This window comes from Ursus maritimus, unplaced genomic scaffold (genome assembly GCF_017311325.1).
Source record: "Ursus maritimus isolate PB19 unplaced genomic scaffold, ASM1731132v1 scaffold_12, whole genome shotgun sequence".
NCBI lineage: Eukaryota > Metazoa > Chordata > Mammalia > Carnivora > Ursidae > Ursus > Ursus maritimus.
In genome coordinates, this window is record NW_024423564.1 from 2,269,614 (window position 1) to 2,284,539 (window position 14,926).

Sequence of the window (14,926 nt, forward strand, 5' to 3'; positions counted from 1 at the left end):
TTATGTCCGTGCTAGGAGTCGAGGTCAGCTTTCTGGGATAAACATGTCACATCTTCCTGAAACGTCGATTTTACCAGACTAAGGGAAAGACATCTTAAAAATATGAACTGGAAGAGGGAAAAACAGTGTAGATGGCAAGCTCAAATACATTTTACAAAACAAAAGTTGAGGGTTGGCTCTTTCAGACTACTATAGCGGGATAGGTGTGCCACTGAGGGTGGGTTTCACGGCTCTTGGGTGGAAACCTGGGTTTTATGGCGGGGATGCAGTGGGGGACCTCGCAGGGGCCGCGGGCTCCGCGCAGGGAAGGGCAATGGAATCACGAGGGTCTGCTGCCTGGGTCGGCCGGAGAGGCGCTCGGCCTGGGCGCCCCGCACTCGGAAGGGACATCCCCAGGCTTCGCTCGCCCGAGGCCCGGGCGCCTTCCTCCCTCCGCCGCGCAGTGGGGCTCGAGGTGGGAAGTGTGGCAATCGGTCGCGGTCGCGCCGGGGAACCGACCGCAGTGGGGGCGGGCGGGAAGGGCAGGCGCTCGGCCGCTCCTCGCCCGGAAGCCCCGGGCGTCTCGCGGGTCTGTCCCCGAGGGCCACGGAGAGCCCAGAGGGGCCGCCGCCTTCCCTCCTCGGGGGCTTCTCCGGGTGCCGAGGCGACGGTGGGCGCGGGTCCCCGGGCCGGGCAAGGGGCGGCGGCAGGGAGCGGGGGCTGGGCGCGGAGGTCCGGGCCGCGCCGCCCTCCCTGCTCTCCCCTGCCGTCGCCGTCCGCAGGCCCACGCCCAGTCTCCCGGCTCCCGGGCCGCTCGCGGCCTTGCTCTCCCGGGCTGGGCTCGGACGCGGCTCGGCTGGGCTCGGCGGGCGGAGGAGGAAGGAGGGAGCGAGCGGCGGGCGGGCGGGCGGAAGGGGGAGGAGAGGAGCGGGCCGAGCCAGTCCGGAGGGGGCCCGGAGCGCGGACGCCAGAGAGACGGAGCAGCGGCTCCCGGCCCGGCCAGCTCCGCGAAGCCGCTGCCGCCGAGTGAGTCGGGACCCAGGCTTGGGAGCCGCGGGCGCTGCGCGCAGGGGTGGGGCGGGGAGCGGCCGCGGAAAAGTTGGGAGAAGTGGGGGCCGCTCCGACGCGGCTCCGCGGAGAGGGCCCGGCTGCGGAGGGCGCGGGGGGCGACAAGGGCAGGGGGCCCGGGGCCCGGGCTCTGGGCGGCCGGGCGGGGGGCCGGCCGCGGGCTCGGGGGCCTGTGCCGGGCGCGCTCATGGCGGCGGGCCTGGGGGAGGGCGGTCTGGAGCGCCTCGCGGGAGCGGCCGGGCCCCCAGCGCCGCCCGAGGGCAGGCTGGCCGGGCGCCTCGGCGTTGTGGGGCGCGCCGCTCGGAGCCCGCAGAAGCGAGCCCTCCTGGCAACAGGTAGGGCTGGGAGGTCGGGGCCCGGGGCCGCTCGCGGAGGGCCCGAGCCACAGGCGCCCCCTTTGTTGGGGAGAAGAGCTTGGTGACCATTTGCGCGAGAGCCTCCGCCTGGCAGTGGGCCCGCGGCGTCGCTCCTGGCCTGCACCGGCCCCGTGGCTGGAGTGGGAGGGCGGGGAGGGTCCTGGGGCTGCTGCTTCGGACCGGCCCACAGTGCCCACTCCGGGAGCGCGGTCAGGGCGTCCATGTGCTTAACGGGAAGCAGGAAGGAGTGGCTCTGAGTGTCTGCCCCGGCCCCCCAAGGCTAAGGCTCCTATACCGTTATGGGGTGTGTGTGTGGCTGGGGTGGGGAGGGGGAAAGCTGCTGGTGAAACTGGTTTTCTGGGCCACAGCTTGTTAATTACCGGCCTGGAGGCTCTCTGGCAAGTAGGTTAATTGCCGGTGTGTGCCATTAATATTGGGCCTCAGCTTGGGGGTTTCTCTCTCCCCAAGCCAGGCTCCTGGCATCAAAACCCGGGCTTAGTTACCTGAGTTGCTGGACCCAGTACTCAGGGTGTTCTGAGGATCCTGAGGAACGGAGTGAGCCCCTCTTCACTGAGAAATGAATCTGGGAAGGCCTCCAGCAGGCAGTCACTCCCACATCTGTGTGCTGGAGGGGTCGCTGTCCCATACCAAAGTCCAGGTGACTGGGTCTTAATGTGGGTGGCTGACTGCACTTGTGATGGGGCTCTTAGGGATAAGGACTTGTCTGCAGCCTTGTCCCTCTGGGCCTGGCCCTAATCATAAAGTGACCTGCACAGACTCTCTGTTCTAAAGAGAGAGTTCCTTGTCTCCCTTGGTACCCCACAGGCCGCTCCCTTCACTGGGGCCTCTGGCCAGCTTTCCCCCTCTCCCCCGTCCCTGGCCACTGGCCTGCCGGCCTGCGGATCCTTTACTGTGCTCTTCAGCACTGCCCCCCCGCCCCCCGCCTCTTTAACCTGTTGGCCTCTCCCTGCCCCTGGAGGCTCTAGTCACATGCAGTATTTGGGTGTGTTGGGGCCTCCAGAGGGGCAGCCCAGACAAGCTAAATTTGGGGACCTACACTGCCGCCTGGAGCAATGACACACCTCCTGTTGGCTTCATCCATACTGCCGCCTTCTAGTTCTTGACGTGCGGTTGCTAAAAGAAAGTTTTCAACAAGAAGACTCCTCGGATCCTCCCACTTTTTTTTGTAGTCCCTCAGACTTCGGTGGCAGCTGGGAGCCTGTGGGACCCTGCGTTTGTCAGTCTCTCCTCCTTTGCTGATCCTATTTTCCTTAATTATTTCTTCAAGGTCTGAGGGCCAGCAGGACCCTTTTCACATTGAGTCTGTGAGATCCCTTCCTCACGGACTCAAACTTGTGTCCTCTCAGCATTCTGGGTGTATAAGCCCCCATGGGGACCCGCTGCCCACTTTACATCCATCTCTGAGAGTTTGGGAGGGGTCAGTCAGAAGTGGGGCGAAGGGTGGGGGCTGGGCCGCGCCCTAGTCAAGTTCCTGGTAATCCAATGCCCATGAAATCCCTGCTCTGCTGGCCCCTCTCCAGCCTGTGCCTCAGAGAGTGGCGTCTGTGTCTCTGAGGCAGGTGTGTGTGTGTGTGTGAGAGAGAGAGAGAGAGAGAGAGAGAGACAGGCAAACAGATACACACACTCTGTTGACTCTTCATGTGTGGGGTGAGTAAATTCTGTGATGGGAAAATATCTGTAGGTGTGATTTCTCCATCAGAAAATCAGATATCTACCCCGAGGGCCAACTGGCCAGAAAAGCAGTGTTGTCTCCCTATGCCGAGTTCACATCGCTTCTTCTTGCCCCAGCCTTTTGTATGGGATTCCGTGCTTGGCTTGGTGTGCTGATGAAGCCACCAGGGCTGCCTTGGAGCAGACCTCTTGGTTCTGTGGGGATGTGTAAGCCAGGCTGCTGGGAGCCCCTGTTGTCCTGCCCGCCCTGCCCCCCATGTTGAGTCAGAAGCCCTGACCCTGCTGAATCTGGTGCCTCTCCCTGCTGGGCTAGGCCCTGGGGGTGGGGAGGGGTGGTCAGGGATGGGGTAGCTTTACTCTGCTAATGGAAGTACTGGGCAGCAAGGGAGGGCTGCGGTCACAGAAAGCCTGCAACCCAGGTGTGAGAGAGCCCCCATCAATCTGCATTTCTGAGCTCCCGACACACCATGTTCTCTGGCTGTCCCTGCTTGGGATGGGAAGGGGATAGGTGTCATCGTGTCTTGGGGTTGAGATAATTGCACTATCATGGTGCTTGCCCTTGGCCACTCTCTGACTCTTTTTCTGCTAACTTCCCCAGCTCCTCACCTTCTTTGTAGGTATAGACTGGGAGAAGACATGCCCGGGCCCCAGGAGCCAGGGAGAGGCCCCACTCACACCCTCTGGGACCCCAGCCAGCCCTCTGAATCTTTAATCCTCAAAATGTCCCTGACCGAGAAACTTCCTGCTAGTTTCCACTGACCAGGGTGGGGATGGGGCCCGATATCCAGGCCTCTCTGTACTTTTGGCTTTAGATCTCAGTGGACGACAAGGTGGGCTCCAAGAGACATGGAAGTCTGGGAAGTCGGGGGTCGCGTGAGATAACTTTCCCCACCTCCAATCTAGCTAAGCTAAAAAGGGGGGAGGAGGAGCCAGAGGCATGCCAGCACATCTAGCCATTCTGTCTTTTCCTTATCTACTAAATTTTCTCTATTTTTTCTCTACGAAAAAAGTGTGTTGTGCACATGGTTGTGTGGGGAAAGTTCCACTGTGGAGAATTATGTTTAATTTTGTTCAGTTCAAAAGGCTTCCATCTCTTTAACTAATTAAATATTTATTCTGGCTAAGGTAGAGGGGGAAGGGGCAGTGCCCTCAGGAGCTGAGGCCTGGAGAGTGTGTGTGTCTGAGTGTTACTGGGGAAGGTGGAGCTGAAGCTCCTTTATTGTCAGTGCTGACCTCTGACTTCATCTAAGAGCAGTGACCAGGAGTGGGGACAAGAGGGTAAAGTCCTTGAGCTGGAATACTGACCCGTGACAGGCTGAGAGGGATTTCGCAAGTGCTTCTGTGGTGGGTGAGGGCGGAGCCATCGGCAGCGCAGGCCCGAGGACCAGCCCCGCTCAGCTGAGATCTGATCAGCCCTCAGCCGGTGGCACCAATTGGTCTCCAGTTCACAATCTCCCCACTTTCTTCCCTCCGGGTGGGAGGAGACCACCTTCCTTCTGTGTCAGCTTTTAGTTCCAAGCCAGCCTGAATACCAGCACGTCTCCTCCCTCCTGAGAGGACGAGGGCTAGGGGGCCCAGAAACTTCTGCCCTTGTTGTCCACTGGCGTGAGTTGCCGAGTCCTAGGACTGCCAGGCATTCTGTTGGTACTGGCATCACCGACTCTGTAGGACCATCCTGCTGCTTCTCTCAGCTCCCAGCAGCTGCTGTTCCCCTTGGAGCCACTGACAATGGCTCTAGAGGATACCTCAAAGGAGGTCTGTACCTCCCTCATTCCAGTATCCAAGTGGCTGCTGGTTGGTCCCTACCTCCCTGTGGACCCTTTCCTTCCAGGGGAAGGAAGGGGGGTGGGGTGGGGGCGGGAAGCAGCAGCTTTTCCCTGAGCTGAGAGGCTTTGTGATAGGTGTTCATCTGCAGACTAGTTACTGTTTTCTGGATGAGCCTTAATGAGAAATAGCTCCTAGTTGCACCAGATGTCTTGGTCTTCTGTCTCCATTGTCTCGCCCCCCATCCCTGATTCTTTGCAGCCTTGCCTTCACTTTGTTTCTGAAAAGAGGCTTCAGATAGTTCTTCTGCCTCGTGTGCAGGGATTGGACGGCTCAGCAGGGGGTGCGGATCTGGTGTGGAATAGTTTGATGTTCGCTGATTGTTCTGGAGCTCAGCAGCCTTTAGGGACATAATTTTGCTTTACTCTGTCCTCTTACTTTTCCCTAGGGACCTGCTGCCCAGATGGGTTGTAAGGAAGGAGCAGTGAGGGTTTGCCTTAGCTCTGCAATCTGTTTTTGGGCTTCCTCGGCAAGGAAGCTTCCAGGCGTGGGTTGGCTTGAGGGATGGAGGGGGTAGCTGGAGAGTGGGGGTGGGGGGAGGAGAAGATGCCTCCCACTTTACTCAGATTGCTGGTTACAACGACGAGGACCAGATCCTGCCTGTCCTCCGTGCTGGGGTAGCAAAATGATGGGGAGACCCCGAAGTTCTTAGTTCTAGAGAATTGGGGCTCCTGGGGGTCATCAGCATCATCTTCAGGTGATAAACGGTAAACGTTAGAACTGGAAAGCCACCATATTACAGGCCAGGAAGCTGGTTTGTCCAAGGCCATGTGGCCAGGACCAGACACCAGGGCTTGAGTCTCTGTCCCCTGCTCCTTTGTCACACCATGGAAACTTTCATCTTTCTCTTCCCCCATAGCTGCCCCCTGTGATGCCCTCTGCCTTCCCCCCTCCTCACTCAGGATGCTCCAGACCTTGTATGACTACTTCTGGTGGGAACGGCTGTGGCTGCCCGTGAACTTAACTTGGGCTGACCTAGAAGACCGGGATGGACGTGTCTACGCCAAAGCCTCAGACCTCTATATCACACTACCCCTGGCATTGCTCTTCCTCATCGTTCGATACTTCTTTGAGCTGTGAGCATACCAGCCTTCCCCCATGCCTTCCCGGGCCGCCAGCCAGTTTCTTGCACTTCAAGTTTGTCTGTTGCTGTTTAATTGGTCCCGGACCTTGCTCTTCGGGCTACCCAGATCCCTGCCTACCATGTGCCCCCCACTGAACGCAGCATTGTCTTCCCGAGGGCTCGGCACCCCCAGGCCCTTTCCTTCAATGGTTATTTGTTCTCCCTCTCCACCCGCCTGGTCCCTACTGAACACAGGCAGCTTTGTCATTTTTGGGCAGCCCAAGGAGGCCAAAGAGGGGGTTGTCGGGAAACTGAGGCCCAGGATAAAGTTGCCTGAGCCTGCAATCCTTTCCCCTTCCTGCTTAGGGGCTACCAAGAGGCTGAGGTGCTTTAAAAGAGAGAGACCTTTCTCACTCCTATCCCTTCCTCAGTTACGTGGCTACACCACTGGCTGCCCTCCTGAACGTAAAGGAGAAAACTCGGCTGCGGGCACCACCTAACCCCACCTTGGAGCATTTCTACCTGACCAGTGGCAAGCAGCCCAAACAGGTGTGAGCCGCAGGCCCTGCCTTGGGAGTCGGTGCTGATGGGGAGGGCACGGTTGCGATGCCAGCCCTGGTGGTGAAGAGACGAGAGGGCAGTCTGCTGACCTAGGTTCTTGCTGGGAGGCGGTGGCGGGAGGACGGGGGTGCTGTCGAGTTCCAAAGCTGAACGTGATGGGCTTCTTCACCTCACCCAGGCAGAGGTAGAGCTCTTGTCACGGCAGAGTGGGCTCTCTGGCCGCCAGGTAGAGCGCTGGTTCCGCCGCCGCCGCAACCAGGACCGGCCCAGTCTCCTCAAGAAGTTCCGAGAAGCCAGGTAGGGGAGGCTGGGTGGCAGAGGAAGGTCTGATGTATTGCGGGGAGGGGTGGGCCACGGATGTATGCAGGGAGGAGGTGTGCCTAGGTGAGGAGGTGAATTTGGTTGTTCACGATATTCTTGAGAGGGAGGGTATCTGGGAGCATCTGGGAGTGTTGGGAGGGCTGTGCCACTCTCCCAGCCACTCTCCTAGTCCTTTCTGCTTCCTTTTCCAGCTGGAGATTCACTTTTTACCTGATTGCTTTCATTGCTGGCATGGCCGTCATCGTGGATGTGAGTGGGGGCCTCTGGGAGATGGGAGCAGGTTCTCTGTCGAGGTGGTGTGAGGCCAGAGAATGTGGGTCTCTCCTCTTTTAACCTCTCTCCGTCTCTCTGCAGAAACCCTGGTTCTATGACATGAAGAAGGTTTGGGAGGGATATCCCATACAGGTATGAGATGGGGTTCTGGACTCCTTCTCTGGGGTGATTAAGAGAAGCAGGGTGGACAAGACTAGGACATGTACACCCTTGTGAAGAGATGCCATGACAGAAGGCACTGGAGTCATGGTGCTAAACCACCCCGGGCTGGACAAGTGAGATCCTTGGGTCCTGTTGTTCACGGTCCCTTACCTCTTTCTCTCCTCTTTCCCAGAGCACCATCCCTTCCCAGTATTGGTACTACATGATTGAACTTTCTTTCTACTGGTCCCTGCTCTTCAGCATTGCCTCTGATGTCAAGCGAAAGGTGGGTCAGGGAGCTGTGCCATTAAGCGTAGGAGCCAAAACAAAGCCATGGGATGGAGAGCCTCCCCTTTGGTTTCTGGGTATTTGGCTGGAGCCATGGGTTGAGGGGAACTAAGTGGAGGGGAGAGAAGTAGGATTAGAGTAGGGGCTGGGGAGCAGGAAAAAGTCCCCTGGAGCCTGCATCTTTTCTGCAGGATTTCAAGGAACAGATCATCCACCACGTGGCTACCATCATCCTCATCAGCTTCTCCTGGTTTGCCAATTACATCCGAGCAGGGACTCTGATCATGGCTCTGCATGACTCTTCCGACTACCTGCTAGAGGTCAGGCTTCCTGGGCATTTCTTCAAACCTAGAGACTCTGGTGCAGGTTCTCCTGTCCCTCTCCCTTTTTTGGGGGTGGTGGGGGCGGGTTGACATTCCTGGGACCAAGGAGGCGGGGGCACAGAGCCAGTGTATATATGAATGTATGTGGGAGAGTCAGGAGCCCGTGATGATGGACGGGGGCTATCTGTGCAGTCAGCCAAGATGTTTAACTATGCGGGATGGAAAAACACCTGCAACAACATCTTCATCGTCTTCGCCATTGTCTTCATCATCACCCGACTGGTCATCCTGCCCTTCTGGTGAGTAGGCCAGACTATACTCCTGTCCTCAAGGAATCAGGAGTCTTGCTTCTCCCCGCCTCATTTATCTGTCCTCATCCCAACCGTCTCCTTCATGTGTTTATAGTTCTGTCTCCCTTCCCGTTGCAGGATCTTACACTGCACGGTGGTCTACCCACTGGAGCTCTATCCTGCCTTCTTCGGCTACTACTTCTTCAACTCCATGATGGGGGTGCTACAGCTGCTGCATATCTTCTGGGCCTACCTCATTCTGCGCATGGCCCACAAATTCATAACTGGAAAGGTGAATGCTCTGGAGGCCCTACCACCTTCAACTCCAGAACCAGCCCCAGCTCCCTCGCGTATCAGCAAGCGTCCTGCTAAGAAACTACCGTGGGGCCCCGGGGGCAGCAGGACAAGCCTGCTGAGGCATTCCCTAAGCATTTGAGGACAGCGCGTAACCCTTCTTTTCCCTTTTCACAGCTGGTAGAAGATGAACGCAGCGACCGGGAGGAAACCGAGAGCTCAGAGGGGGAGGAGGCTGTAGCCGGGGGAGGAGCAAAGAGCCGGCCCCTAGCCAATGGCCACCCCGTCCTCAGTAACAACCATCGTAAGAATGACTGAACCATTGTCCCTGCTGCCCCTCAGATTAATGCATAAAGCCAAGGAACTAGCCTGTCCTCCCCAGAGGACCACTTTCAGCCCTGGGGAAGAAAGCAGAAAGCAAGGAGAGAGTTGGTCTATGTCCCAACCCCTGCTTCTTTGTCACCCAGTTGCCTTTAACCAAACTCTAACCAGCCTATCCCCAGGTAGTGGGGAGGTTGGTATATCCTTTATTAGAGGGGGATGGACTTGTTTTCCTCTCTATTTTCTAAGTTGTTCTTTCTATTGCTTTTGAGGCCCTGCCTCAGCTCTGGGGGTGGCAGTTACAACTCACATTCCTTATTCTTCAGAATTTGGCCCTAGCTGTTTGCCTCAGACTCCCTGACCTCCAGAGCCAGGGTCGTGCCTTACTGTCCCATCTGTGGGCCTCATTCTGCCAAAGATGGACCAAGGCTCACCTTTCTAGGCTCCCTAACTTGGGCCAGAAACCAAAGCTGAGCTTTATAACTTTTTTCCCTCCTGAGACACAAATGAATTGAGTATAGGAGGGTACATATGACCCTTACCCTACCTCTGCCAAAAAGGTGGGGGGATAGGGAGGGGGCGGGGCAGTGGCATAATGGGACTGCTCGGATGGTCTACGTGTTATTTCTCTGCCAGCTCTCTGTCATCACAGGTCCAAGATCTTACTGCCTCCTTCCGCTGGCCTCATCCCCTAGGCTAGCTGGTTTGGAATAGAATGGCAACTAGTTCTAATTTTTATTTATTAAACATTCGGTGTTTTGGTTTTAAAGCCAGAATTAAAGCTAGTACCTGGCATTTCAGCAGAGGGACCACTTCAGACCAAAATGTACTGTTAATGGTTTTTTTTTTTAATTAAAATATATTAAAGATTAAGTAAAACATGGCAATAAGTGTCTGAGACTAGTAGGAACTGAGAAGGGAGATCAACTAAATAAACTAAGGTAGTCTTCCTCATGGTTATGTAATGTTTTCTTTTTAAAATTTCACACGGCAAATAAGAACAGCGAAGGTAGAGAAGGTGTAAGATTAATGACAGCTGCCCCTTGGGAAGGATGGGGTCCCAGAAATACCTCTGTCACCGGAAGACCCAGAACTGGAAGTATGGGGGCTGAGGAAGATAAATCAAATCACGCTTTGTTTTAACATCTTGTTAAAAGACGTTCAAGAAACCATACAAATCAAGGGTGGTAGACACACAGCCCTCATTCTGGGAATAAAGTCTGTCAGAAGCATGAACACTTGAACAAACAGAGTCTGGGAGGGAGGAGTAACGGGAGGACTGAGGGATGTCAGGCCCAGGTCGGCGTGGCGACCTCTCCTCACCCCTGGCTTTAGGAGGTGGAAGAGGGACCTTGCCTGCTAGCACCACATTGGAAGGGATCTCCGGATCCAGTGCTCCCATTTCTATCTACGAGGAGCTGGGGGGAGAGCTAGACTGGAGACGTGGGGGTCAGAGTTGAACAGTCAGGAAGACCCAGTTCCTGAGGAAAGGATGGCTCAGGAAGGGTTCGGAAAGCTCAGAAGAAGGCTCTCCTCTAGAGAAGACGCCCCCTGCACTCGATGGCCCCGCAGCAGCAGAGCAGCTCCTTGCCTTCCACGCTGCCCACCTCGTAGTTGTAGTCCCAAGTGAGCTCTGTGCCAGCCCGGATCCTCCTGGACGGGACGACAGGGACGGGGTGGCGAAGGCAGCAAGTCACCAAGTGCGAGTGCAGCTGCAGCACGAGGTAGGGGGGGTGCCCCTCCTCAACCCTGGGCTGCTGCTCTTACCCAATCATCCCCTCCCTGACCCTCTCTTACTTGCTGGCAAAGAAGGCCACCCAGGGGAAGCGAAGATCGTGAGTGTCCACGAAGACATTCTGGACAAACAGGTTGGGGCTGCAGCTATGCTGTGGGTTTAAGGACAGGACCCGTAAGAACTGAGAAAACAGAACCCGGCTTTGTGGGGTGAGCATGAGTTGGACAAAAAATGATGCCATTTGATCCCCCCGTCATAGTGGAGAAGTTCTGAAAGCAACCTACCTCTTTAAGATCCTAGAGATCAAGAATTTCTAACAAGTAAAGTTAGGTTTATGTAGTTGTGTTAGAAGAACTAGAAATCTGAGGACAGTGGGATAATCCAGCATCTACAGGGGAGGTAGAGGGCTCTTACGTTGAGGTAGCGGCCCAGGTTGCCTTCGAGCTTGGCATCAATGATGTAGCAAGACTCTTCCCCATCGTAGAACTGGCGTGTGTTCTTACGAACAGGTGCACTCTCCCCCTTTTCCACGGATGCCATGTTGGTTGATTTAATGGCAATCCCATGGGTTGACTTAAGAGCAAAGCCTCGGGTTGATTTTACCGCCACCTGGCGCTTTGTCGGACCTGGACAGGAAGGAGAACAGGGTTAGGCCCCATCCCACTTCATGACTAGACCTTCTACCCCTATTTCCATCCCACTCATTGCATTGTAGGACTACTGATGAGCTGTGACCCTGAAAGCAAAGATCCGAATGGGCAGTTTTTTCAAGCAGGATTAGATCTGCTGGGTAAAGGAGCTGAGGGAAAAGAGTGGGGAAGTGAAAGGAGAGAGGAAGGGGATGTGTTGAACAACATTAACAGCTGAGCTGGGAATCCTAGAACCCTCCCAGACATGCGTCAACTCTTAAGATCTGAATATTTTCTTTCTTCTTTAGCTTCTTTTAAAAAGTCCCTATCCCAACATTCCTACGATTCCTTGCTACTACCCCCAACATTCTTCCAGACTACCAGACATGTTCTTCTTGTCCTCAAAGTCATCTGCTTCGGAGCCAGAGGAGATGGTCTGGATATCATCGCTATCCACTGCTGTGGCTGAAGTCTGACCAGTGGCGGGCTTCCGGCTGGTCCCACTCTCCCCCTCGCTTTCTGTGCTGCTGGACAATGTTAGGACATCCTGGGGACAGAAGGGTGAGAAGGAAGGGAAGTGAACGGAAAGGACCCACTCGAGTTCTTGCTCTTTCTACAGTTAGGCAAGAAGAGGCTAAGACTACAGCAAGGGAAAGATTAGACGCTGGCTGAAAGAAAAGGAGGCAGGAAGTCAAAGCCAAAGAAACAAGGGGTATGCTGGGAATTATCATTAAGGCCCTGACAGGTGAGGCACAGCTGGAGGAAGAGGTCGCTTACGTCAGTGTTGGGCTGAGCAGAGGCCAAGAGTCGTCGGCTCTGATGCATGCTAGTCTTACTAGGTGGGCGGCGAAGTCCTTCAAGCTTCACGGGAGAAGGATTGTAACCGTAATTTCGAGAGCTTTCAGTAACTCTAATGGGAGGGGAAGGAATGAGAGGGGGGTCAGATTATGGGTTTCTTTTATAGGCTTGAAACAAGGCAGATCTGGAAACAGGTCAGAAAGAGAGGCTCTTACATTGCCATCTTGTTTCGGTCATCGGGGTCCTGGAAAAAAGAGCAAGTGAAAGGTTAAAATGTTTTCAGTGGTCCTGGGTAACAAATGCAACAATTAAGACTTGATCTCAGGTGACCTCCAAACACACCAGCTTATGAGAAGTGTGCTATCTAGAGAGACTGCCTGCAGCGTGACAGGAACAATCATGTCCTCGTCAGGACACCCCGAGAGGGGGTTTCGAACCCTTTCCAATGACAGGGCAAAAGATGTTCAAAGCAAACATGGTGGAATCTTACAAGGACAAGGGACAGTTTACACCTGTCATGTGCTAAGGTTCACCATCAATAAAAATCTAGAATCAATTGTTTTTTCTCTAAGGATTTATTTGTTTGAGAGAGATGGAGCTAGAGAGTGCAAGCAGGGGCAGGGGGCAGAGGGAGAGCGCGAGAGAATCTCAAGCCGACGTGAGCCCAGCATGGGGCTCAATCATGACCCCGAGATCATGACCTGAGCTGAAATCAAGAGTCAGATGCCCAACTGACTGAGCCACCCAGGTGCCCCTCAATTCTTGGTTTTTAAGTATAACAAAAGATAGCAATGCTATAGATAATTTGAAATCAATGCTGTAAACTTGAAATAACACTTAAAAAAAAACCCTTTTAAATAATCCTTATAAATCCTTTACTTTGGAATGAACCAGATACTTCTTCGCCAGGTCGATTTTAAAATAATTTGGTTCTTTAAGCACTAGGAATGTGCTGGGCGGAGGGGGGAGATAATCCGGTTTGCCACAGAACTATGCATCCCGTAAACTACACGTGCGGAGCGAGGGTAAGCCACATTAAGTTGCTACACCAAAGTTACCCAAAAGCCACTGCTCTCCGAGTTTCCTGCCACCACTTACCTCTTTCTTTGCCTGCTTGATGTCTCCCTCATCCTTGAAGCCCGGCCCTGAAGTGGAGGCCTTCTCAGCCTCCCCTCGGCCTCCCCCAGCCCGGCCTTCCCCACCTTCGCTAGTCTTGAAGGATGAACGGCTATCAGAGTCGGCAAAGCCACCATCACTGACACTATTGCAGCTCAACCATGAGGCCACCTTGTTCTTGGGTGTCTCTTCAGAGGAGGGTGGATTGCAGCCACCCACAGGGATCACTGGAGGGACAGGAATATGTGGGGGGCCAAGGTCTGGGGGGCGGGAGTCCTTGGAAGCTGTCTCAGACAGTCCGTTCTCCTTTTGGCCCCGGGTCTGCCGCCGGGTAGCATAGCTGCGCCACACGGAGCTGGTGCTGAAGTCCTCATCTTTACAGAAGTTGTCATCAGAGCTGTCATCATTGGACTCCTCGGGATCCTCTGTACCACTGTTGCCATCTTCCTGGTCTTTCAAGTCCACCCCGCTGCTGTCAGAGGAACAGGGGGCGTCACTCTCATATCCTTCCTTGAAGTTCTCCACGCTCTCGATATGGTCCAGATTGGCAAAGTACTCATCACCCATCTCCAGGCCCTCCTTGTCTGCAAAGTCATCTGTCAGGATCTTGCCTGGGAACGAAGAGGATCAAAGGCCTTCCATGGTTATAAGGATCTTTCAGAAAGTATAGGGGGGTCCTGCCAGCAATACCGAGCCCCCCAGCACACAGTCAAAACACCTCCACTATGGGCTCTCCCGTCTCCTCAGTGTCTTAACTATGAGGAGACAGGCAGCTTTCCTCTAGTTTTAAAGCCTGCCCTTTCTGCCATCCCATCTTCCTCTTTACTTGGTTTCTCAAAAGGGTGTTTGCAGCCATGCTAAAAGCCTCCGGGTGGAGGGACATGGGAGAAAATGACACACTGGACTCTGCTCCCATGTCCCTTGTCTGAAAAATCCTCATGTCCACTTTATCCCTTTTCCTTCTTGTCCTTATAAAGCTCTTTGTCCCCTCCTGGTCCACGTGGACAGGCACATCACTTGTCCTGATCTTTACGGAAGAAAATCCTGGCCTCCTCTTACTCCCAAGTTCACATGTCAAGCATTTTATTCCTCTGTTCAGCTTCTTTCGGATTCAATTCCCCACCGTGTCCTAACCCCAGAGGGAACTCTTTCGTTTCATCACCAACCTGCATAAATACAGACAAAGGAGCCTTTGGCAATGTCATCCAAGCAGCGGATACCCCAGCCCTTGTTTTGCGTCTTGAATAGCTGTAGCCGAACCTGGAGTCCATGCTGCACCAACCGGTTTGTGCACATGTGTGGGTCACATTTGCAGCGTTTGTTACACTCATAAACTCTGGGAGGAGTGACAATAAACTCAATCATAACATGATCACTAGAGCATCCGTTCAGTCCACAGAACGGTTACAATTCGTAAGGTATCAACACTTAGTACACAGTGATCTAAGTGAGTGAATGTACTGCTGTCTATGCCCTTGGATTCATTTGGGAATAGAGCCGAAGGAAATAATTCAGAAGGGGGAAAAGTGACTTATACGGGTTCTTAAAGCACTAGCTAGTAACAGTGAATACCGGAATGCCTGACACCTGGAGAAAAGCGAAGCAAATTGATGTGAATACAGATTAAGATCCATTAAAATAGTACACAGACTACATCAGTTCATAGAAAGAGATATAGAAAATAAAGATACGTGAGAAAAGCAGAAACCAATATAATAGATACTGAAAGAGACTAAAGAGGGGGAATTGGAACAAAAATTCTGGTATAGCTGACTTTCCATTCTTTCATTCTGTGAACATTTACTAACCACCAAGAGCTGTTCCACACGTTGGGAAGTCAATAATGGAAAAAGT

General features: G+C 54.3%; 3 protein-coding genes across 8 annotated transcripts in view; 1 reads left to right on the plus strand and 2 right to left on the minus strand.

Annotated features, from left to right (window-relative positions):
- Window positions 1–224: 224 nt before the first annotated feature.
- Window positions 225–2,505, minus strand: LOC121101997 (translation initiation factor IF-2-like). The gene is made up of 3 exons (XM_040626714.1): window positions 2,461–2,505; window positions 913–1,372; window positions 225–814 (listed from the first exon to the last, which is right to left on the minus strand). The coding sequence occupies exons 1-3, from the start codon at window positions 2,503–2,505 to the stop codon at window positions 225–227; spliced, it is 1,095 nt and encodes a 364-aa protein (XP_040482648.1).
- CERS2 (ceramide synthase 2) lies at window positions 631–9,748 on the plus strand. 3 transcript variants are annotated; one of them, XM_040626786.1, is made up of 11 exons: window positions 631–649; window positions 5,822–5,995; window positions 6,414–6,531; window positions 6,722–6,840; window positions 7,056–7,113; window positions 7,219–7,269; window positions 7,472–7,564; window positions 7,758–7,886; window positions 8,082–8,188; window positions 8,318–8,471; window positions 8,651–9,748. In XM_040626786.1, exons 2-11 carry the CDS (start codon window positions 5,823–5,825, stop codon window positions 8,789–8,791), a joined length of 1,143 nt encoding a protein of 380 aa, XP_040482720.1. In that variant the 5' UTR covers window positions 631–649; window position 5,822; the 3' UTR covers window positions 8,792–9,748. The 3 variants fall into 3 exon arrangements, with proteins under 3 accessions (XP_040482720.1, XP_040482719.1, XP_040482721.1); XM_040626785.1 differs by lacking the exon at window positions 631–649 and adding an exon at window positions 861–1,005; XM_040626787.1 differs by lacking the exon at window positions 631–649 and adding an exon at window positions 881–1,005 and having other exon boundaries at window positions 5,779–5,995.
- Window positions 9,749–9,927: 179 nt separating this feature from the next.
- Window positions 9,928–14,926, minus strand: part of SETDB1 (SET domain bifurcated histone lysine methyltransferase 1) — a 30,564-nt gene continuing 25,565 nt past the window's right edge. For all 4 annotated transcript variants that reach the window (XM_040626783.1, XM_040626784.1, XM_040626781.1 and 1 more), the window contains exons 15-22: window positions 14,239–14,408; window positions 13,055–13,683; window positions 12,172–12,200; window positions 11,936–12,068; window positions 11,540–11,705; window positions 10,944–11,155; window positions 10,592–10,680; window positions 9,928–10,447 (exon numbers count right to left, since the gene is read on the minus strand). In XM_040626783.1, the coding sequence (XP_040482717.1) occupies window positions 10,330–10,447; window positions 10,592–10,680; window positions 10,944–11,155; window positions 11,540–11,705; window positions 11,936–12,068; window positions 12,172–12,200; window positions 13,055–13,683; window positions 14,239–14,408 (1,546 nt within the window). In that variant the 3' untranslated portion in view covers window positions 9,928–10,329. The remainder of the gene's footprint in view (window positions 10,448–10,591; window positions 10,681–10,943; window positions 11,156–11,539; window positions 11,706–11,935; window positions 12,069–12,171; window positions 12,201–13,054; window positions 13,684–14,238; window positions 14,409–14,926) is intronic.